Source organism: Eschrichtius robustus, chromosome 6, assembly GCF_028021215.1.
Source record: "Eschrichtius robustus isolate mEscRob2 chromosome 6, mEscRob2.pri, whole genome shotgun sequence".
NCBI lineage: Eukaryota > Metazoa > Chordata > Mammalia > Artiodactyla > Eschrichtiidae > Eschrichtius > Eschrichtius robustus.
In genome coordinates this window covers 76,801,319-76,824,278 of record NC_090829.1, presented here as the reverse complement: position 1 = coordinate 76,824,278, position 22,960 = coordinate 76,801,319, and the positions used below count along the sequence as shown (strand labels likewise).

Sequence of the window (22,960 nt, the reverse complement as noted above, 5' to 3'; positions counted from 1 at the left end):
CTCTATTTGGACATATGATATAGTGAAGAAAAGTGTAGCATTTGCAGTCAGTCTGTTCTTTCCTTTTGTTGGCCTTGGGCCCAGTGACAGTCAATTTCCCTGAGCCTCAGTGTCCTCTCTAAAATAGAGATGGTGACACCTCCCCCACAGAGTGATGTGAGGGTTCGAAATAACATGTAGAATGTGCCTAATAGAGAATTTGTTTCATGGGAGGTGCCTGGTGAATGGTGGCCTCAGTGGCAGTAGTGGTGACCATGGGAGTGGAGGTGATGGGATACCTCTAAGCCTCACTCCCTTCCCGGATAGGTTATCAAGTACCATGCTGTTCTCTCTCAAGCCTCAGCACGGTGTGGTCTGCCTAACTATGTTGGAAAGAGTAGGCTTGTCCTTTGAGATGGGCCAGGTGCCAAATGGAAAGATCAGCTACAGGAACTAAGCTTGATCCTCGGGTTAAGCATGTGGAAGAGGGGTCTATCCAATTTGACCAGTCAGAACCAAGGAAAGGCAATAGAGTAATGGTGCATCCTGCCTTGGGGTGGTAGGTAGGGGATACCCACTACTGGGCATCCAAGAGCCAGTGTATTCAGAGGTGCAAAGAAGAGGATCAGTGGTTTCCATTGAGAAGACTCTTAACAGATAGCAGGCTTCAGTTACTGGGCTGCAAATCAGAGGCAGGGTTCCAGGTAAGGAAGGGATAGGGATAAAAGTCTAATTATCAAATGTGGGCACCAGGGCAGGGCTGGATTAGCTGCCAGTGGGACCTGATATGAAGGACTAGTCTGTTGGTAAGACGTGTGATTCCATTTCTGTCAAGAGACTGAAGCTGAACCTGCCATAGGGCCTCAGAAAAGGGGAAGGAAGGGGAGAGAGTCTGGGCACTGAGTGAGAGCACTCTCCCTTCTAAAGGATTCTCTGATTCAGTGGGCCTACTCACAGGGGTCCCAAGAATGTGGCCACTAGTTTCACAAGGTGTCAACATATTTACCTTGCACAGTGAGAATAACACACCGGTGGGAAGAATAAAGTTGCTGACTCTCAGAGAGCACTGACATGGTTTAGAAAGGAAACAAGGAAAGCTGTTCCAGAGGAAAGCTTCCTCATCTGCTGGTACTGATTCTGAAAGCAAACTATGTATTACCATGTCTTCCAATAATTAATTTCAACACGGGTCAACGTGCCCAGATTAAGAGAAACCAAATTGACTTCCTTTCTCTTCTGTCTTCCTTTCATTTCTGTGACACTGTGCCCGCAAGGTGGGCCCCTGGAAGCCAGCACTGTCTAAGCTGAAAGTAAGAGGGAGCAAGTGATGGATTTGCATATGGGGGGAATGTATGCAAATTCCACAATGAAAATATTTCTCCTGGATAAAAACATTTTGAAAAGTATTTGCAAGGTTTTAAACCTGTGCTGTAAACATGTAAGAATAAGCAATAATAATAACTGCCATTTATTGAATACATATCTTTATAAGAAATAACTCATTTAATCCTTGAAACAACTCTGTAGAGTAGATTTTAATATTATCCGCAATTTCCAGATGAAAAATCAGGCCTAGAGAGTATCATTCAAGTGTAGGACGCAAGTTTTGAACCCAGTCTGACCCCAGAGCCCATGCTTCTAGCTCACGTACCTTCAGAGTAATGGGGAAAACTGAGCTTTTCAACTCTCTTTTTGATTTTTTTTCCAAATGAACTTTCTATTTTATTTTTATTTTTTAAAAATTTCTAATTACAAAACTACACATTTTCAATATAGATGTGCAGATGAGCAAAAAAGGAACAAAAATAATCCACCCACTCAGTTGCCTGTCTTAACAGTTGCTAATACTTTGGTGTTTATTCTTCCAGATATTTCTTTATTTATATGTATATGTATGTTGGTTGCCAGCTTTTCTCACTTAATGATATATCCATGGTAATAGATATATATCTACAGTGGTTTTTGTTTTTGTTTTGTTTTATTTTTTGCTGGTGAAATATTAAGACTTTTTACTCTTTCCCAGATTCTAGTAACTTATAATTATAGGCTGTTAAAAGCAGGTACAGTTACAAGTGGGTAAAGAGAAGCAAAACAAGCATTGAAAACAGAGGGCTGGGTTTAAGCTAAGCATTCAGAATCTTTTCCCAAGAGAAAGCTTCAGAGAATGGCAATTTACAAGTGCTCTCCCAAGCCTTTCCAGTGCCCCATTGCAGGTGCATGTATATTAGAGGGATGTAAGGACCTTCTGAGCCCCTAAAACTGGCTGAGATGATGTTGGAGATGGTCATGGTGGAGGTGGAGGTGGAGGTGGTAGGTGGGTGGGGAGTACTTCAAAACAGTAGCATTTGTAGCCTCTCTCCTCCTCCCCATTCCTTCTTCCTTTCTCTCCTTCTTCTTTTCCTCCTCCTCTTTCCTTCATTTCTGTCCCATCTTCTCTTGGGAGATCCTTTCCTGAAATAGGGGCTCTAGTCAGGGTCCAGGATGCAGCGCTTGGTTCTGGCCCAAGTGTGCTTTCAGGTGGGCTGTGCTTTCTAGGACCCCTAAGAGCTCCGTGAGGTGAGTACGCCTTTGCTGTGGCATTCGGGGTGATGGGCAAATCAGGAGTGTCTGGGCTGAAGGGTAAGGGCTTTTGAGAACTTGTGGGTGGAGGTGCCGTGGGGACAGGTGATGAATACCAGGAACCAACACCTAAGAGTCCTGAGTGAAAGGGCTTCAGGCTATATATTACACAAACCAAAAAATAAACATACACCACCAACAAGAACAGCCCACCAAGCAGATATGTGTCCTTTTTCTCTGCCAATAAGCAACTGGAGGTATTTCATGAACCAGTTTTGTTTGGAATAAATTTTTAACAGGAGAAAAGCCCACTGCCAAGGTCTGACAGGAACAAAGCATCACATCTGAGTTATGCCACCTGGAAAGGCAGCCAGGTTTGGGGCAGAGAGAGCTGAGCTCTTGTGGTCTCCTGTGGGACCAGGTGACATCCAAGCCTCATCAGGATAGGTGCCTTTATTTGTCTTGGGATACACAAGGCAAATGCCCAGCCAGCCCAAGGCACTGCCCTTTGGGTTTCAGTAGAGACTCGTGCAGCTATCCTACTATATTCTAGGAGCTGACAGCATTAGATATTGGCAACCTCAGCTGTAATTACGCATCTCCATGGTGTTTCACCCTGTGAGCTATTTTGTACGTTATATCTGAGCCTCAACAGTGCCAAGTATGGTTTGAAATAGCTCTGGTGGACTTTAGTCCATCACATGCCTAGAATTTGAAAATAACTTCGAGGGAAGGGGGCAGTGAATAAGGCTAAAAAGGGAGCTCCAAATCCATGTGATAGACATGTTTCAGTTTTCTTCTTCTTCAGGAGTCTTGGACTCTGCCTAAAATTATAGACTCTTTAGTGTCTCGGGAATTCACAAGGTGAGTCTCATTTGCTTAAAAAAATATAGCTAAAGAAGAGAGGGTTATTTGGATGCAAAACTTGGGTCTGACCCAACTGCTGTAGCTGTCACTCTGGTAAAAGTTTTACAAATTTATAAGGTTAGAAAGGTTGAGGTTTGAGGTTCACTCCAAGTAATTACATCCCATCATGGCTTGAGGTGGTCAGATGATTTGGTACCAGATAACTTTGATAGATTCTCTCTATCAAAGAGAATAATTTTGATAATTTCCTAGATTCTCTCTTTCCTTACCCTATGCCTCATATGAAGGCCACTTCAGTAATTAAAGCCATAATCTTACCATCAATAAAATGAGAGTTACAGAGTCTTCCTCCCTTTTTCCTTGTGGGAGGCAACAAGATCCAGTAAGAGGAGGGACACAGGGATTGGAACACCTGGGTAGGAGGCCCAGAGCCACTCCATCTGTACGTACAAGTCACCTAACCTCACCAAACTTCCCTTCTACGTCTACAAAGTGGGAATAATGTTTATTCCATCATAGTTGAAGTAAACATTAAATGAGGTAATGTACTGAAAAGCACTATAAGTCTAGAGCACAGAGCAGATGTAAATTATCATTATTATTCCAGGGATATAGAGACAGTGGATGAGATCATGTCTGGAACATGCTTAGAAAAGAGGAGCTAAAGATATAGAAAAGGTTGATGCTGTTGCCCCATGCCGGGTGTTTCCCAAGAGAGAGAATGTGCTGACCAGTCTCGGAGTCTAACTGAACTCTTCAGACTTCTGACACTGTTTGAGGGCCAGATTCCCATGCATAGTAGGAGTAGCCGGGAAACTTTCCACATTCTAAAGCTAAAGCTAGTGATTTAATGAGCCTTGTTCTGATGTTTATGTAAGTGTAGGTCAGTGAGACTTTGGGGTCAGAGGTGGATTTTGGAAATGGAAATGGAAACGGCATGGTGTTTTGTACATAGAGCACTCTGACCACTTATCTTACATGCCCTTCTGCCCAGAGAGGACAGGGAAGCCCTGCTCACAGCTCATACCCAGACTTTCCAGAGAGCCCCGGGGGCCTGCAGTGACTCTTCCAGCTACTTTCTTTGGGGTTCTGTGAAAGTATCCATGCCCTGCCAGACCCCGCCTCCTGGCCAGCTTGCTCCTGCTTACTGTGTCTCCATTCACATAACCCCACTGCTTAATTTCCCCTTTGTCGTGTCGAGGGTGGGCTTGTGCTGAATAACTCATGATTCTTGCCGAGGTTTTCACGACTCTGAGGATTATGGGTGTAATCTGTGATCACGGAAGACACTTCTTGGCCTGTAAAAGTTAGGAACGTTCAAGCGCTCCAGATAACGAGGTGAATGATGGGATGTGAGCCTGAACCTCATGACCCTTCCCTGTCTCATGGTCCAACCTCCAGCTATTTGGATTCTGCCCGTTCCCTTGGGGCCCATTTGCGGGGAGTCTTTGATCTCCCGCAGCATCTCTGCTCCAAGGAAGTGCTCCAGTGGGTGAGTCTCTTCACTCCATCACCTAAGGAAAGGAAACAGGAGGCAGATGTTGTTCCTACTTTGAAAATGGGGATCCTGAGGTCTCAGAGGGCCCTGGGTCTTGGCAGACAGTCTGTGGTAAACAGTCCTTGGTGGATATATAAGTGTCTCTTCCATCCTAGAGCAAATCTCTGAATCTGGCCCTGTTTGAGGAGGGTGTGCAGGTGGCCCCATTCTTTGTGTAGCTCTCCTTCCTCTGTCTCTTCTGTCCCCCTCACACCCCTCCCCACCACTGTTCTGTACCACATGACCACTGCCTGGGGCTTATCCCACAGTGAGGGCTGGAGCTCAGCTGTCTGACTCCTGCACTGTGCTTCTCTCAGCAGAGGTGGGCTGTTCTTCCTGAAGAGCCAAGAGCCACTTCTGCTTTACACCCCCAGCAAACTTTCCATCACCAACCCCGACTTGAAGGAGGAAACCCCAGTACTGTGCCTCTCTTAGTTCCTCGCCAAGACCCCTCACATCTTCCCAACTTCCCAATCTGGATCTTTGCCCAAGCCATTCCCTTGCCTGGCAGATTCCTCCTCTTTGCCTTCACATTTTAGACTTTTTACAGTTGGCTGAAAAATGTGCCTCCTTCTGAAAACTTCTCCAGGCCTGTCCATCTTACCAGATCACTCGTTACCCAGTGTGCCCTCAGCGTCACATCACCACTTTGTACTACTGTCACACCTCATTTCCTTCTCGTCCTTGGAGGATGAAATGTTCTACATAATTTAATTTCATAAAAAACCAAGACTTCACCCGAAGCACTTCATGCTGAAACTTTTCAGATTTCATCTTTATTGTTGGTAAACTTTTTGAAATACAGTTTAAACTTTCCATGCCTTATATACGGACCATTCTGAACACAATTCACCTTTTTTTTTTTTTTTTTTTTTTTCTGATGCCTCAGGATGCATGGCAATGTTCACTAATTTCAGTGAACACGAGTAGAGAGACCTCCAAGGCCACTGCAGAGGCCTAGGTTTTCCTTTTCCATTACAGAGGGTCCCTCCCAATACTGCAGCCCTTCTAGGACTGACTTACTTTGAGGGAGGCCTGATCAGGGAATATAGCCACTAGAGCAGTATGTGTCACTTCCTGTGGGCCCCGGAGCGGCCCTGTGGCTAAAAGCCATATTTCTCTTGGATGATGATGATGATCTTAACGGTATACCTGGGGAAGGTGAGATATAAGTGACCTAGGCCTTCTAAAGCCACTGAAACCCCAGTCCCAGAGTGTACCAGCAAGATGGGAAGACAGAGGGTGATTCTTCTAGAAGTAGATCTCTCCTGTTATTCCTTTGATCTTTGCATCACTCCATCTTTATTTTGCTGATTTTTATTTCAAGGGCCCTAAGCATTTCAGTCACATCAGCTTGTCAGTTTCACAGATTAAGTACCAAAGGACTGGCCCCTGCCTGTCACTCTTTGCTGCTGTCAGCTCCATGCCGTGGGCATGAGGGCTTTGATATTCATATGATGGTGATAAAGAAGGCTTTCAACCAAACCCTATAGCCCCATTCCAGATAGAGGCTCTTGGGAGTGTTGTCTGAGAGTCTGCCTCACTTTTAAGTATCTTCAAATTTGACATGTCTCTTATTTTTGACTGCTGAGGGAGACAACTCAGGGTCCCGGGTAGTTGATGTTGCGTTGTGCCCAGGGGAAATAATTTTCAGGATTTCATAGGTATTTATTTTTAAGTGGATCTTTTTTGCATATATATGTCATATCAAAATCATGTTTCTTCAGAGCTATGATGAGCAGTGTCATAAAGTCCAAACTGAGAAAGGTGAAATCTCTGATTGGGGCTACAGAGAGATTTTGCATTCTTTTATGATAGAATATTTCGCAGTGGTTGGTCAAGCATTAGTGTCTTCAGGTTCCCAGAACTAGGAAATGCATCTGTCTCTAAGATAAATACATTTGTAATGAAAGTTGTTTGTATTTCTGGATGTACTCAGTTGACAGAAATATATTAGATCCTTACGTTTTCCTTTAAAATTTCTTTTATTTGGTATTTTTCAAATTTTGAAAGCGATTCCTAATTTTTGTAATAATAACAAGTGAAGCATTGCAAAGATATGTATAAATAAAAATGCTAATTATCCCTCCGCTCCCACTTCCCAATCCCTCCCTCCCAAGGCAATCATAGTTAGCTTGTACATTTTTCTTCTTACACATACAAAAAGAAGCAAACATATGTAAATATAAAATTTTGTTTATTTTTTGGCATAATTTCTAAAGAATGCCCTGCATATAATTTTTATACTTTGAATGATTTTTCCTTTTTTTTTTTGACTATAAAATTAATACATGTTCACCATAGAACATTTGGAAACAAGGAAATAGTGGAAAAGAAAAATCATCCCTAATATATCTTAAAGATAATTATATATAAACTATTAATATTTATTGGCACATTTCCATTCAGCACAGCAGAATGCAAAGAATGTTTTGCTTGGAGTCAAATAAATGTGAATTCCACATTGGCATCCACCATTTACCAGCTATGTGAGCTTTCTCAAGTTCTTTCACCTTTCCAAGCCTCCGTTTTCTTATCTGTAACATGATACAATAGCATAGTCTACCACTGTAATAATGTCTGTAAGTGGATCCAAAACTGGTAGCCATCATTATCAGTAGTAGTTTTTTCCAACAGATAGATAGATAGATAGGAGTCAGAACCATACTTCGATTTATCCTGACTTGTTCATTTAATCTTACATCAGGAATACTTCCTCAGATCACTAAATAGTCTTCAAAGCATAATTGTAACGACTGCCTCATGTGGTCGTACCACAGTGTAGTAAAGCATCCCCCTATTATTGAACATTTTGGTCTTAAGGAACATTACCATTCATTCAAAGCCTGTAGCCATTTTAAGGCAAAAGACTAGATTTCTCTCACCTTAGAATTTCAGCCCAGGCTGTGAGCCCAGTCCTTACATAAGTGGTTTCAACCTCAGATAGTGGCTGCAATTATAAAAACATCTGCTGGGGGAGCTTTTAAGAACATATGCTTACCAGATACTCTCCTCGCGAGACCCTTAGCCTCCCATTCTGATTTGAGTGATCTGGGGTAGGGCCTGAACACTGCTTTTCTTCCCCAGATCCTTTTACCTACCCTAATCCTGTCCTCTGAGAACGGCAGGATTAGATGATTTCTTTTTTTTTTTTTTTTTTTTTTAATTTATTTATTTATTTTTGGCTGTGTTGGGTCTTTATTTCTGTGCGAGGGCTTTCTCCAGTTGTGGCGAGCGGGGGCCACTCTTCATCGCGGTGCGTGGGCCTCTCACTGTCGCGGCCTCTCTTGTTGCGGAGCACAGGCTCCAGACGCGCAGGCTCAGTAGTTGTGGCTCACGGGCCTGGTTGCTCCGCGGCATGTGGGATCTTCCCAGACCAGGGCTCGAACCCGCGTCCCCTGCATTGGCAGGCAGATTCTCAACCACTGCGCCACCAGGGAAGCCCCTAGATGATTTCTTAAGGCTTCTGCCATCTGAATGATTATCAGAAAAGCACTGTAAGCTGAGGAGGTTGTACGGTCTCCCTCACTGGGGCTTCCTCTATGGTTTTATGATCTAAAACAGTGTTTCTCAACTGGAAGGCATTTTTGCCCTCCAGGGGACATCTGTCAACGTCTGGGGGCATTTTTGGTTATGACATCTGGGGAGGGGGCTGCTATTGACATCCTGTGGGTAGAGGCCAAGGATGTTGCTAAACGTCCTGCAGTGCACAGAACAGCCCCTGTATTCGTTTCCTAGGGCTACTGTAACAAAGTGCCACAAACTGGGTGCCTTAAAGCAACAGAAGTGTATTGTCTCACAGGCCTGGAGGCTAGAAGTCTGAGATCAAGGTGTTGGTAGGGTTAGTTCCTTCTGTGAGGGAGAATCTGTTCCCAGCCTCTCTCTCTGGACTTCTGGTGTTTGCTGGCAATCTTTGGCATTCCTTTGTATCGCTCCAGTCTTGGCCTTCATGTCACACGGCGCCCTGTCTGCGTCTGTATGTTTATGCGCCCATCTTTTTTATAAGGGCACGAGTCATAGTGGATTAAAGCCCACCCAATTCCAGTCTGACCTCATCTTAACTAATGCCACCTACATCAACACTATTTCTAAAAACGGTCACATTCTCAGGTACTTAAGGCTGCAACATATCTTTCTGGATGGACAGAACTCAACCCATAACAGCCCCCCAACATAGAATTATCCAGCCCAAAATAGTGCCACTGTTAAGAAACCTTGTTCCATAGAATCTGTGGATGAAACCCAGGGAGGCTGGCTAAGGTAAGTGCAGGGCAGATGGGAGGGGTTGGGGTCTGCGAAGTCGAAAGTGAGCAGGAACACCATCCATAGAGAGAGTCAGAGGCGGCAGGCTCCCTGTAGATCGATGTGGGACCCTCAGGGCTGTGTGTGACCACAGGAGGGTGAAAGGGCTCGAGAGCACCCGTGCGAGAGCAGAAGTGTGGGCCAGTCCCTCTGCTTGTTCTCCCATCACCTGATCCCCATTTCCCTGGGTCAGGCATACCTTTCCCTATCCGTCCTTTTCAGGGTGGAACAGAAGAGAAAACTTAATCCACAAGCCCCAAGGTTTTCAGCAGTATTTTCAAGCCGACTGTCTTCTCTCTCTAAAGCCCTGCCTTCTCCCTCTCATGCCCACTGCCTCCCACTGCCAGCCAAACATAGGACATGGAAAACAGGAAAACCAGCAACACTGCAAAGTTACTCTTTTGAGAGAGAACATCACTTTGGGTAAATCCCCCCACCCCCAAATCTCTTGAATTGCCAAATCCTGCAACAGGTGGCCCTACTCATCTCTGTTCCATGGGGATGCTGTCTCACCAACTACTGTTTCTTTGGCTTTAAGAATTCCACATGAGAATGAACTTCTATAGGGCTAGGCGACGGGGCAATCCACAAATCCGTATCTGAACACTTTGGTCTGCCTTCTTCACTTCTAAAATATTTTTGTTCTCATTCTTCTCTTGTGGTTACGTGTTCCCCTTCATTTTTTTGCCAATTTGAGCTGAGTGAGGGGAAGGAGGGAAGAGGAAGAGTGGCCAGGGTGGAGACTGTATTATTAATTTCCAAGAGTGGGTTGTTTCCCAGCAGCAATATGGATGCCAGCTGGCTGCATCTGGGACTTGCTCGGTGGGAAGAGGATTAAACGCTTCCCTCTGCAGTCTTCAGAGCTTTGCGTCTGCACAGCACTCTCCTGGTTTTGATCTCCTAATTGCTCAGCTCCCTAGGACTCTTTCCTTAGCCCCAGCCTGTAACTCTGGGCCAACCTCTGGCCTCTAGGCCCCTTCCTGTAAGCACCATCTTCTTTATGTTCAGTCTAAGCATCAGGCCTGGCCCAGTCTCTGCCTTCAACTGCTCTCCATGCCCTGGAGGCATAGGTGGGTAGGGTCAAGGAGAAAGTCCTTCCTTGCTTTGTGTCTCAGTCCCCTAGGGGTGGCCACATTTTCTGGAATCTGGCTGGTCCTTTCTTACAAGCTGGACCTGGTGTTTTCTGTCAAATCATATTTTGTAACTTGTACTGGCAACTTCTAGGATTGACCCTGCCTTTTGGTCCAGAAACAAAGTGTTACTTTTTATTATTATAATATGCTAATAGTTAATTCTCATTATCTATTTTGCTGTCTTACCTGAGAGTGCCTAGATATTCAGCTTCCAGCCTGCGGCTGAGAGAAAATACACTGAAGTTCCTTTAAAGCATAGCATGTAAATGAAGAGGGTTATTGAAGATTAGAAGGAAAGAGAAAATCATTAAAGGAGAACACCCTAGCAAAGAACAACTGCTCTTCTTTTCTCGGAATTCCTCAGCCTAGGTACATTCTTAAACACATAAAAGTTAGACTGTAGGAAATAAAACTTTACTTAAAAAATGTGGAGTTCTGAAAACTACACCATTTATTGTTAATAGGAAAAGGTGTTGAAGCATTTTAGATATAGAGAGGAAAATGCTTTCCAGAAAGTAGAGATGTGTGTGAGAATGGGACAGGGCGGTGATTGTATATGTAAATGTGATAAAGCCAGCATTCAGGTTCCCAGAGATAATCTCAGCTCCCAGACTATTTGTGTTGGGAGGTATTGGCATCTACAGTAGTTATATTTGGTATCAGTCCCAATTAGTAGATTTGTAGCAGATTTGTACAGACAGTCTCCAATTTAAGGAGCATCTGATTAGGACTAGCCATTAGTTACTCCTTGTTTGGACATACAGATTGTCCTAATGGAGGCAACTATTGTTTATTCCCTTATTCAGGACACCTAGGAAGATGTCCTTCCAGCAGATATAATATGGTGGGTTAACCCATCACTGATACCAAGTAGTTTCCTCCTTTCCATCTTATTGCTTCCCACCAAAGACCTCTTTGCCATTGTCAGAGTCCATCCCTTCTTCCCCTGCAAGAGCCAGCAGATGATGGAGAAATATGTGCCTGATGCTCCAGGATGAAAACTGGAAAGCATTTTCCTGTATCACCCTAGTTATAAATTTTGGCTGATTGTACATGATGTGCTATATCAGTACTGTATTTTAAATATGCTATGTGCTCAACTGAATTTCTTTACTTTGTCCTGAGACTCTAACTCCCATTTACATGGAAAACACACTCCCACTGCTAAGTAAGAGTCTTAACAAAGGAACTTTTGGATCACTACTTATCCTTAAATTCAGGACTAGCTACATTAGGAGATTAGGTAAACGTGCATTTCCAAGGCTTAATGCTGACAAGACGCTGGGCTGCAGAGTTTTGGGGTTGAGTGCCTATTGAGAGCAGAGCCCTGTGCTGGCAGGTATATTGAGTAGCTGAGATAGAAAAGACGAGTAAGATAGAACTCTCTCCTCCAAGGAGAATTCAGTTCTCTCTGGAAGTCAACATGTACACACTGGAAGTTTGTTGCAAACAAGAATAGCAGTTGCAAGTGAACAATTACAGTGTCATAATTTGAAAATCAAAGGCATAAGAGTGAGTAAAATAACAGAGAAGCAGAGGAGATGGAGATTTTACATTGAGTCTTAGAGAGATACATGGTTCAATGAAAAAAGAGCCTGGATGTTACAGTCAGAAACACAGCTTGCCATTTTCTAGCTCTGTAACATTCTCCAAACAAGTTACTTTACCTCTCTGAGCCTCATTTGTTTTCTCATTTGTAAAATGAAATTAATAATGCCTATCTTATGATTGGTTTCAAAGCTTAGAGGTAATGTATATAAAGAGCCTAACACAATGCCTAGCATACTGTACATACCTGGTAAATGGATACGGCCTTCTTTGACCCTTGGATTATTTAGAAGTGTGTTATTTAGTTTCCCACTCTTTGGAGTTGCCAGAGATATTTCTATTATTGACTTATAATTTAATTACTTTATGATCAGAGAAAATACTTTTATGACTCCTATCCTTTTAAGTGTGTTAGACTTGTTTTATGGCCCAGAATATGATTAATCTTGGTAAATATTCTGTAAGCACTTGTAAAGAATGTGCATTCTGCTGTTGTTGGGTGGAGTGTTCTATGAATGTCAATTAGATCAAGTTGGTTGAGAGTGTTCAAATCTCCTATATCCTTACTAATTTCTTGCCTACTTTTCTATTAATTATTGAGAGGGGGCATTAAATCTCTGTCTGTAATTGTGGATTTGTCTCTTTCTCCTTGCAAGTTTATCAGTTTTTGCTTCACATATTTCGAAGCTTTGTTATTAGGTACATAAATGTTTAAGATTAATATATCCTCCTGATGAACTGACCCTTTTATAATTATGAAGTCACCTTCTTTTTCCCCGGTAATATTATTTGCTCTGAAATCTACTATGTCTGATATTAATGTAGCCACCCAAGCTTTATTTTGATTAGTGTTATCATACTATATTTTTTTCTACCCTTTTACTTTTAACCTAGTTGTGTCTTTACATTTGAAGTGCATTCCTTATAGACAGTGTATACTTGGGACTTGCCTTTTTATCCAGTCTGAAAATCTCTGCCTTTTGATTGTGGTATTTAGACAATTTATTTAATGTGATTATTGATGTATTTAATGTCATCTTATTTATTTCTATTTGTTTCATCTATTCTTTGTTACATTTTCTCTTTTTCTTCCTCTTTTGGATTAACTGAATATTTTTTATGATTCCATTTTATCTCCTTTGCTGGCTAAATAGCTATCACTATTTAGTTACTTTAATGGTTGCTTCAGGGTTTATAGTATTTGTCTTTAATATATCATAGTTTACTTCAAGTAATATTATCCACTTTACATATAGTACAAGAACCTTAACAGTTGTGTACAGTTTACCCAGTGCAGGTTTGTACTGCTCAGGTCCACTTAAACACAGATATTTTTCAATAGTAAATACTACAGTACTCCACAGTCCATGGTTGGTTGAATCCATGGATGCAGGGGAACCTCAGATATGGAGGACGAATTAACCCCCATGTTGTTCAAGGGTCAACTGTGTTTCTGTTTCTTCCTTCCTGGCCTTTGTGCCATTGTCATGTGTTTTACTTGTGTATGTGCTATAAACCCCACACTACATTGTTACTATTTTTGTTTAACCATTCAATTATCTTTTAAAGAGTTTAAATGGTAAGAAAAAAATCTTATATAGTCACCCATATAAGAGCACTTCCAGTGTTCTTCATTCCTGTGTGTGGATCTATATTTCCGCCTGTTACTGTTTTCCTACTTTCTGAAGGACTTCCTTTAACATGTCTTGTCATGCAAGTCTACTAGTGAAGAATTCTTTCAGCTTCTGTATGCCTTAAAGTGCCTTTATTTCACCTCTGTTTTTGAAAAATATTTGTGCTGGGCATAGAATTCTAGTTTGACAGGTTTTTTGTTTGGTTGGTGGGGTTTTTTGTTTGTTTTTCACTTTAAAGATGTTACTCCACTGTTTTCTTGATTCCATTATTTCTGATGAGAAGTCTGTTGTGATCCTTATCTTTGTTCCTTTGTGTACAATGTATCTTTTTTCCCTTGGTCACTTTTAAGAATTCATTTTCTTTTTCCACTTGATTTGATTTGATTTTTATGTGCCTTGATGTAGTTTTCCTTGTGTTTCTTGTGTTAAGGGTTCGTTGAGTTTCTTGGATCTGTGGATTTACAGTTTTCATTAAGTTTGGAAACTTTTGGTCATTATTTCTTCGAATATCTTTTCTACTTCCCTCCCCCTCCTTTAGGGATTTCAATTACATGAATATTAGTCTTCCGAAAGTTGTCCCACAGCTCACTGATGCTTTAGGTTTTTTTTAATTCTTTTTTTTCTGAGCATTTTATTTATGTGTTTGTTTATTTATTTGAAGTATGATTGATTTACAATATTGTGTTAGTTTCAGGTGTACAACATAGTGATTCAGTTCTCAGCATTTTAAGTAGTTTCTATTGCTGTGTTCTCCAGTTCAATAATCTTTTCTTCTGCAACATCTAACCTCCTGTTAATACCATCCAGTATGTTTTTTATCTCTAGAAGTGTAACGTCTTTTTTTTTTTAAAGGCTTCTGTTTCTCTACCTAACTTTTTGAACATATGAAATAGTTAAAAATAACCATTTCTAAGTACCTGTCTATTAATTTTAACATCTATGCCAGTTCTGGGTCAGTTTTGATTGATTTTTGTTCGCCTCGTAAGTTATGTTTTCCTGCTTCTTTGTATGCCTGGTAATTTTTTACTAGATAGCAGACATTGTGAATTTTACCTGTCAGTTGCTGGATATTTCTGTATCCTTATAAATATTCTTAAACTTTGTTCTGGGACACAGTTAAGTTACTTGAAAAAAGTTTGATCCTTTCAGGTCTTTCTTTCAAAATGTGTTAGGGAATGCAAACTGGTACAGCCACTATGGAGGACAGTATGGATGTTCCTTAAAAAATTGAAAATAGAGCTACCATGTGATCCAGCAATCCCACTGCTGGGCATATATCTGGAGAAAACCATAATTCGAAAAGATACATGCACCCCAATATTCATTGCAGCACTATTTACAATAGCCAGGACATGGAAACAACCTAAATGTCCATCAACAGAGGAATGGATAAAGAAGATGTGGTACATATATACAATGGAATATTACTCAGCCATAAAAAAGAACAAAATAATGCCATTTGCAGCAACATGGATGGACCTAGAGATTCTCATACTGAGTGTAGTAAGTCAGACAGAAAAAGACAAATATCATATGATATCACTTATATGTGGAATCTAAAAAAAGGCTATACATGAACTTATTTACAAAATAGAAATAGAGTTACAGATGTAAAAAATAAACTTATGGTTACTGAGGGGTAAGGGGGAGGAGGGATAAATTGGAAGATTGGGACTGACACATGCACACTACTATATGTAGAATAGATAACTAATAAGGACCTACTATATAGCCCAGGGAACTCTACTCAATACTCTGTAATGGCCTATATGGGAAAAGAAGCTAAAAAAGAGTGGATATGTGTAAATGTATAATGGATTCACTTCACTGTACACCTGAAACTAACACAACATTGTAAATCAATTATACCCCAATAAAAATTTTTTTAAAAATGTGTTAGGCAAGACCAGAGAAGTACTCAGTCTAGAGCTAATTATTTACCTTAGCTGAGGCAAGACTTATCTGAGTACGCTACCCAATATCCTGTGAATCACAAGGTTTTCCAGTCTAACTGGTAGAAACAGGTACTATCCCTCACCCAGTGAGAGTACTGCATACTGTTACATCCAATCCTTTCAAGTGGTTCTTCCTCCAGCCTTGGGTAGTCTCCTCACACACAGTTGCATCCTCTGTAGATCTGCCCCAGATTGGGTAAGGAAGGAGTGTGAGAGAGATTTATTTGTCAACTGTAAAGTACTACTCAAATGGCATTACCTTGATCTGCCTGGCATTCACTAATGTCAAGATCCAGAGATAAGTATATGCCTACCTAATGCCTGTGCTTCTACGTCTGTCTGTCTGTCTCTCTCTCTCTTTTATTTTGTTAGTGTTTGTGTCATTTTGCTGCTTTCCTCTCACTGCTCATTGGTCCCAACGATGCAACCTGGAAAGAAAATCATCAGGAGGGGAGTTCTATCCTGGCCCTCTGATAGTTACGTTCTTCAGTCCATACTGCCTCTTTTGAATTATAAGAGTAACTTTTGGCCTCATCCTTCCTCATCCCCAGAGCATAGGGCCAAGAGGGCTAACTTCATATTATCAAGGAGGCCAACTCTTAACACCGGAAATGTTTTTACTGACTGCCTCTCCCACACCTTGCCTGAAAAAGCTGGCCTCCTGTCCCTCTGCTTCAGCCTAAGAAGTCTGAAACCACAGCTGTATTGCTGGGATGCCCATGTTTTTAGTTATCCTAGAATGCTCTGTTTCAAAAAAGTAATGAGCGCAGGCTGCAAAAGCGGGAATGGAAGGTACAGGCATACCTCAGAGATATTGCGGGTTCAGTTCCAGACTGATGCAATAAAGTAAATATGGCAATAAAGCGAGCCATATGAATTTTTTGTTTCCCAGTGCATATAAAAGTTTTGTTTACACTATACTGTAGTCTATTAAGTGTGCCCAGAGCATTATGTCTAAAAAAACAATGTATATGCCTTAATTTAAAAATGTTTTATTGCTAAAAAATGCTAAACATAATCTGAGCCTTCAGCAAGTCATAGTAGTAACATCAAAGATCACTGATCAAAGATCAACAAAGATAATGAAATGAAAGAATTTAAAATATTGCGAGAATTACCAAAATGTGACACAGAGACACGAAGTGAGCAAATGCTGTTGGAAAAACAGTGCTGATAGACTTGTTCAACGCAGGGTTGACACAAACCTTCAAGTTGTAAAAAAAAAAAAAAAAAAAAAAAAAGCAGTATCTGCAAAGCACAATAAAGTGAAGATGAGATTTTATGCCTTTCGACATAAGGGCTTTTACCTGATGGACACGGGCATGGGGGGGAGGGAAGAACAGGAAGTGCAGCCATCTGTATGGCCCAAATCTCTGACTCAGGGCTCTGGCTACCACAGGCTCTGCTTGAAAGCCCCAGGGGCTGAGGGATTGATATCCCCGCACTCATAACCCATTTTTGCAACATCAATTAGGAAATGTCAGCAAGGGGCCAAACCCAAGACAGTGGGTAGGAGGCTGGAGAACCAAAGAATACCTAGGAACTGCACTCATAGTGAGGTTGGACTCTGGCCCTGGGGCAGAAACTGTTGTTAATTTGGTCAGAAGGTGAGCAGAAGCCTATTGTGATCCTTGCCCCAATTTGTGTCAATGACAAGCATCAGTGTATTGCTCTGTTAATACTTTAGTTGGTATTCTGTAAGCACATTCTTGTTTCAAGACTGTGCCAGGAGGTAGGATAAACCAAATGGGATTGAACATTGAACGTGAATTCTAGCATGTGAGGTCTTATACCAAGTAGTTGATGGAGGGCCAAGGATTGAATATTAGGATTGGTGGGGATTAATGTATTCTTTAATTATTCATTCATTCACTAAAATTTTATAGAGCACTTACTTGGTGCTAGGCACTAAGGGAAAGATGTGGAAGACTTTACCTGCCCCTAAGTGGATGAGAAAGGCAAACATTTGCATTAGCATATGGCAGGTACCAAGGAGGGAGTTGGCACAGGTCACTGTGGAACTCAGAGGAGTGCATCTAAGCCAACCTTGGGAGAGAAGTGGACCTCAGGGTGCACTTCCTGAAAGAAGTGACACCTGGGCTGGGCTGGGTCTTAAAGGGTGAGTAAGAGTTGGTCGTGTAAAAAAAGTGGGGGAAGGACACCCCAGGCAGAAGCACAGGGGAAGATGCATTGCTGTGAGTTTCCGGAAGTGTAAGCAATTTGTTTCACAGGCTGTTTGTAGGGGAGTGATGTGAGTTGAAGCTGAAGGGAAAAAGCAAGTGTCAGGTGAAGAAGGGCCTTGCATGGCACCCTGAGTTGTTTTACCCCGAAGTCAGTGGGAAGCCCCTGAACAGTTTTACATGAAAGAGGGGTGTGACTGGATCTGAATTTAAGAGGCTCTTTCTGGTCGTGATGGGGAGGAGGGCTGGGTAGCGGGTAGAGCAGGGAGCCCAGCTTTTAGTGCTGACCCTGTTGCCCTCCCCCCTGTCTCTCTTGTCCCTCTCTCTCTATAAAATCCATTATCTAGCTCTTCCCTGCCTTATCCAATGTGATTTCCTGCCACTCTCCAATTTTAGTCAGGTTGGCTCAACTTATCTAGACATGACATGATCATTCCCATCTCTGAATCTTGTTTGTTCAACAGACATTTAGTAAGTGCCTATTGTGTACCAGCCATGGTATCTGGCATGAAGAACCAGAGATGAGTGAGACATGGGACCTACCTTCAAGGGGTACACAGACCAGTACCTGGGGATATACCCAGGGAAACACATCATTACCACGAGCATGAGAGCAGCTGTGGCATGGGATAAACAGAGCCCAAAGAGAGACAGTCCTGTCCATGAGAAACCCCTCCTTCTCTGCTAAATCCTGCCCATCCTCAGGCTTCTGCCTTCATCTGTAGAGAGGCAGGGTAGTGTCTCTAGATACTATACCCCAGTCATACTTCTCTTCTACCTACAGCTGTTCAGTGCTTTCCCACCACCTCGGACCAAAACACCTTAGCATGGCGTGCAAGGCCCCTTTTCATCTGATAGGGTAGTTTGGTTTGGAGCTTGGGCTCTGAAGGCAGACAACAAAATTTTAATCTTGGTTCTGTCACTTTTGAGAAATGTGACCTTAGCCAGAAATACTTTTGGCCTCAGTTTCTTTATCTGTAAAATGGGGCTGATGGCTGTATTGACTTCCTAGGGTTATTGTGAAGATTAAACGAGTTAATACACATGTGAACCTTTAGAATGGTCCTTGGCATGTGAGAAGTGTTCAGTCATTATTGGCTACTTTATTTGGTTTTCACTCATTTTCTTCTTAGCACCTATATCACGCCAAGAAACGTTAACCCCTAATTATTGTGCTGCTTGCCCCGTTTAATGTGTTGTCACATTACTTCTCTCAAGGGTGATTTTATTCTCCTTTGGGGCAATATACATCGTATATGTATCTGTACTCCTGAGACACCTACAGTGTTGGGTATGTGTTAGGTTGACCAGCCATCCTGATTTTCCCAGGACTGACAGGCTTTCCAGGACACGGGACTTTCAGTGCTAAAACCAGAAAAATCCTGGGCAAACCAGGACAAGTTGTCCACCTTACATGCAGCAGAAAGTTCACTTTTGCTTTTTATTTACCTCTTATTGGTCCCAAACTTAACTTGAAAGCAAGCTTGCTTTGGCTTGGCATACATTTTTATTTATTGGCTAGAAACTACAAAGTCACAACCTCAGGGTTTCTTTGGGATTTCTTGAGATACCCTAAAGTTTAAAGTGAAAGATTTGAAAGATTCTTGAAAAAACTCTCTCCCATCAGCTCTGCGTATATTTACTAGCAATTGCAGGCAACCCGCTAAGAGTCTTCCTTAACCTGGCCCACAGCCCCAGAGGTCTCCTCCTGCCTATCATTTCCCATCTCTCCCGGCATTTCCCGGCATTACTCTGAGTACTTCCTTCATTTGCTTTCCAGAATCAACATACTCTTACTTAACTCAGTGGCAAAGCCTCTTTCCTCTCACAAGTATCTGTTTTTGCATGAATCCCCCAAGTGGGGCCGAAGGATTTTTCTTCCTTTTCATCTCCACTCCCAACCCCAGCCCCATCTCACCTGCTCTGGGGACAGTGTTTACCTTGGGCAGTTGCTTGTCAGATGGCATTCCTTAAGGATCCACTAGGGCCTCTCTTGGCATCCCTTGAGGCCATGACAAGTGTTGGCTGCAAGCCTGCCCATCCTCTGCAGTTCCATCAAGAAGCTAGGTCAGCAGTCTTTGGGGTCTTCCACCTGGTGTATTAGTGTGCTAGGGCTGCCATAACAAAGTACCACACACTGGGTGACTTAAACAACAGAAATGTATCGCCTCACAGTTCTGGAGGCTAGAAGTGCAAGAACAAGGTGTCAGCAGGGTTGGTTTTTTCTGAGGGATATGAGGGAGAATCCGTTCCATGCCTCTCTCTTACCTTCCAGCGGTTTGCTGGCACTCTTTGGCATTCCTTGGCTTGTAGACACATCCCCCGATCCCTGCCTTCAGCTTCACACGGTGTTCTCCTTGAGTGTGTGTCTGTCTCTTCGCGTGGCATTCTTTTTTGAAAGACAGCAGTTATATTGAATTAGGGGTCCACCCTACTTCACTATGACTTGATCTTAACTAATTACATATGCAATAACTGATTCCAAATAAGGGTCCCATTCTGAGGTACTGGGGGTTAGGACTTCACCATGTGAATTTAGAGGGGACACAGTTCAACCTTTAACACCCAGGTCTTCAGGTGAGTCTAAAGAACTCTATGGGGAGCGGAGGCCGCTTCAGATATGGGCAAAGTAAAGCACCATACAGTCATTGCTCCAAAATCCATTCTAGTTCTCCACTCACTTGGCATTTGATCCTGACTGTTTCTGCCGCCGGATTCACACCGTCACCAGTAACCACTTGTTCACCATTCTGTAGGTCATTGTGCCACTATAGGGATATTAAGAAATATAATGTACACCTGAGTCACCAACTGTAATCCAGGGTCTGTCTGGAGATCTTTTTTAAGGGAAGCCTAGTGAGGAAAGTTGTATCCATGGCATGTATGTGATAACTGGAATATAGGTATTGCAGAGGCAGTGACTCCATCCTGATGGACAATAATTACAAGTTGGTTGCCTTTTAAACTGCTCTGGAGAATACAGACAGGGCTTGGGGGGAGAGCGTGTGTGAGAGTGAGTGTGTGCATGTGTAAATGTGTGTGTGCATGTGGTAGCTTAAGATAAACAAAATCACCAGACTCATCCCCAACCTTCCTGCAAGCTTTAAGCATTCGCTGGGCGCACAGGGAATAGCCTGCATCTCCTCACTCTGGCTATGGCTGCTTCCTTCTGTCAGTTCCCTGAGTTGCTGACCCTTTCCCCTCCAAAGAGATAGCTCCATTCCAAAAGATAAACACCAGTAGTTACAACGGACTTGGGGGAAAAGTCGAGCAAGTCTCCCAGTTATTATTTCCCTGGTGTTCTCATATAGAAACCCAGCCGATCTTCGTGGATGAGGTATTTCCAACTCTGGCAGTTACAGCCTGAGATGTGAGGGCAGTGATGGATCTCTGTAAGGGTAGGGGGTCAGGGCGCGCGGCCAAGAGATGGGGATTCTAGCGTGTCTCCTCGCTTCTTTCCAGGCACGGCCCACCTGGGAGAAATCCCAGGGACGCACAAGGCACCTAGCTAGTGCCCACTTGTTCCAAGCTGCCAGGCAGGCTGCTGGCTTGCTGAGAGGCGGCGGGTGAGCTGGGCGCTGAGCTCCCCCGTGCCAAATCAGGGAGCTCTGGGCTCAGCGCCCACGCCCTGCGCTCCAGCTCTGGGCAGCCCGGGTGGGCTGGGGGAAGGCGCAAAGCTCGGTGTGTGACTGCAAGTTGACTTTCCCTCACTGTCGTTGCTGGCAGAATACTTACACCAATGCGGACAAGCTCCTAGAAGCGGCAGAGCAGCTGGCTCAGACGGGGGAATGTGACCCGGAGGAGATCTACAAGGCGGCTCGGCATCTGGAGGTGCGCATCCAAGACTTCGTGCGTAGGGTGGAGCAGCGGAAGCTTCTGCTGGACATGTCCGTCTCCTTCCACACTCACACCAAAGAGGTAAGGGCAGCGAGCGGAGGAGGGGTGTTGGCTGGGCTGCTTTGTTCCGGCAAAGGTCAGGGCAGTTTCCTAGCCTCCGACGTCTGCCTGGGGTCCTGGGTGGTCTGGGGATTACTAGCCTCCTAAGGTTGATGATATTAACAATTTGCCCCTGATAACCTGTATTGAGGTCTCTACCAATATGGGGCAAAATTTCCTCCACATCTCTAGTGAGGAGGGGACTTGGGAAGGCAGGTGGTTTGGAGAGTCTGTTAGAGCATTTAATCTGCAGCTGGAGGAATTTGGGGATCCCTGGTATAGAAATAGTCGCCGTAAGAGGCAATATTAGAGGATCAGAGACTCCCTTCCCACCCCACACCCAATTTTTCTTGGTTGCTATTTCCTGTCAAAAATTAGAGTCCTGCAGAACTTTGATCATCTTTGCTACCAGCAAGGAACATACAGAGTTTGCAAATCTGTTCTATGTTTTTATTTTATTATCTTTTTAAACAGAGGATTAAATCTTCTTAATGAGGTCTGCCACGGGGTGCTATCAAAGTGAAATAGTCCTCACCTTTCTCATTGTGGAGTGACAGCCAGTGAAGGAAGGGGGACTGGGGTGCCTTCCATGCAGGAGAAAGCCAGCTGGGCTTAAATCCGGTCCCCGAATCATTCACAAAGTGGAGACAGGAGAGGGGAGGATGGATCGTGTTGCATTGTTGGCAGGGCAGAAGGGCCCATAGAGAGGAGGAGGGTTGCAAACGTGCGGTTGCTCTGCGGTTCTGATTAACACGGGGCGCTCTGAGATTGAGTAAGTGGCCAGTGAGGAGGCACGTTTGGCATCTTCTGTAATAACACCCTTGGCAGTTGAACTCATTATGTGTGTGCATGCTTGTGTTCCCCCCAGGAATTCATTTTAATGGAGTATTAATTAAAGTTGGATTGTACCCTAGTTAATTAAGTTGATTTTTGATATTTGAAATGCATTAAGAAGCCTGGTTGTTACCCCTTCACAGGCTTTCCTGACACTTTGTGGGAATGAATGCAAATCATTGCAGTGCCTATCAGAGATAAACATGAAAAGATAATGTTTTCTAAACTGCAATTCCCCGGGCAGATGAAGGGCTGGGGAGCCCAGTGAAGCTGGCTCTGCTTCCTCTCTGTGGGACCTACGACCACTCTCTGATGAGTGTCTGTAAAGCAAGGGGATTAGCTTTAATCCAGGTTTTCCTGCCTGGCTCTCTGCTTGCTTGTGGCTCACCAGTTCTTAATAATGGTCTCAGAAACCAAAGGCATGTATATTCTCTTTTAATTTTGAGCCTGTGGGTGAGAGAATGGAGCATGAATGAACAGGAGTCATGTTCCTTGT

General features: G+C 43.1%; 1 protein-coding gene across 4 annotated transcripts in view; it reads left to right on the top strand.

Annotated features, from left to right (window-relative positions):
* The window catches only part of LOC137766390 (kalirin), a 469,434-nt gene that overhangs the window by 320,498 nt on the left and 125,976 nt on the right, over positions 1-22,960 (top strand). For all 4 annotated transcript variants that reach the window (XM_068546591.1, XM_068546590.1, XM_068546593.1 and 1 more), the window contains exon 11: positions 21,421-21,612. In XM_068546591.1, the coding sequence (XP_068402692.1) occupies positions 21,421-21,612 (192 nt within the window). The remainder of the gene's footprint in view (positions 1-21,420; positions 21,613-22,960) is intronic.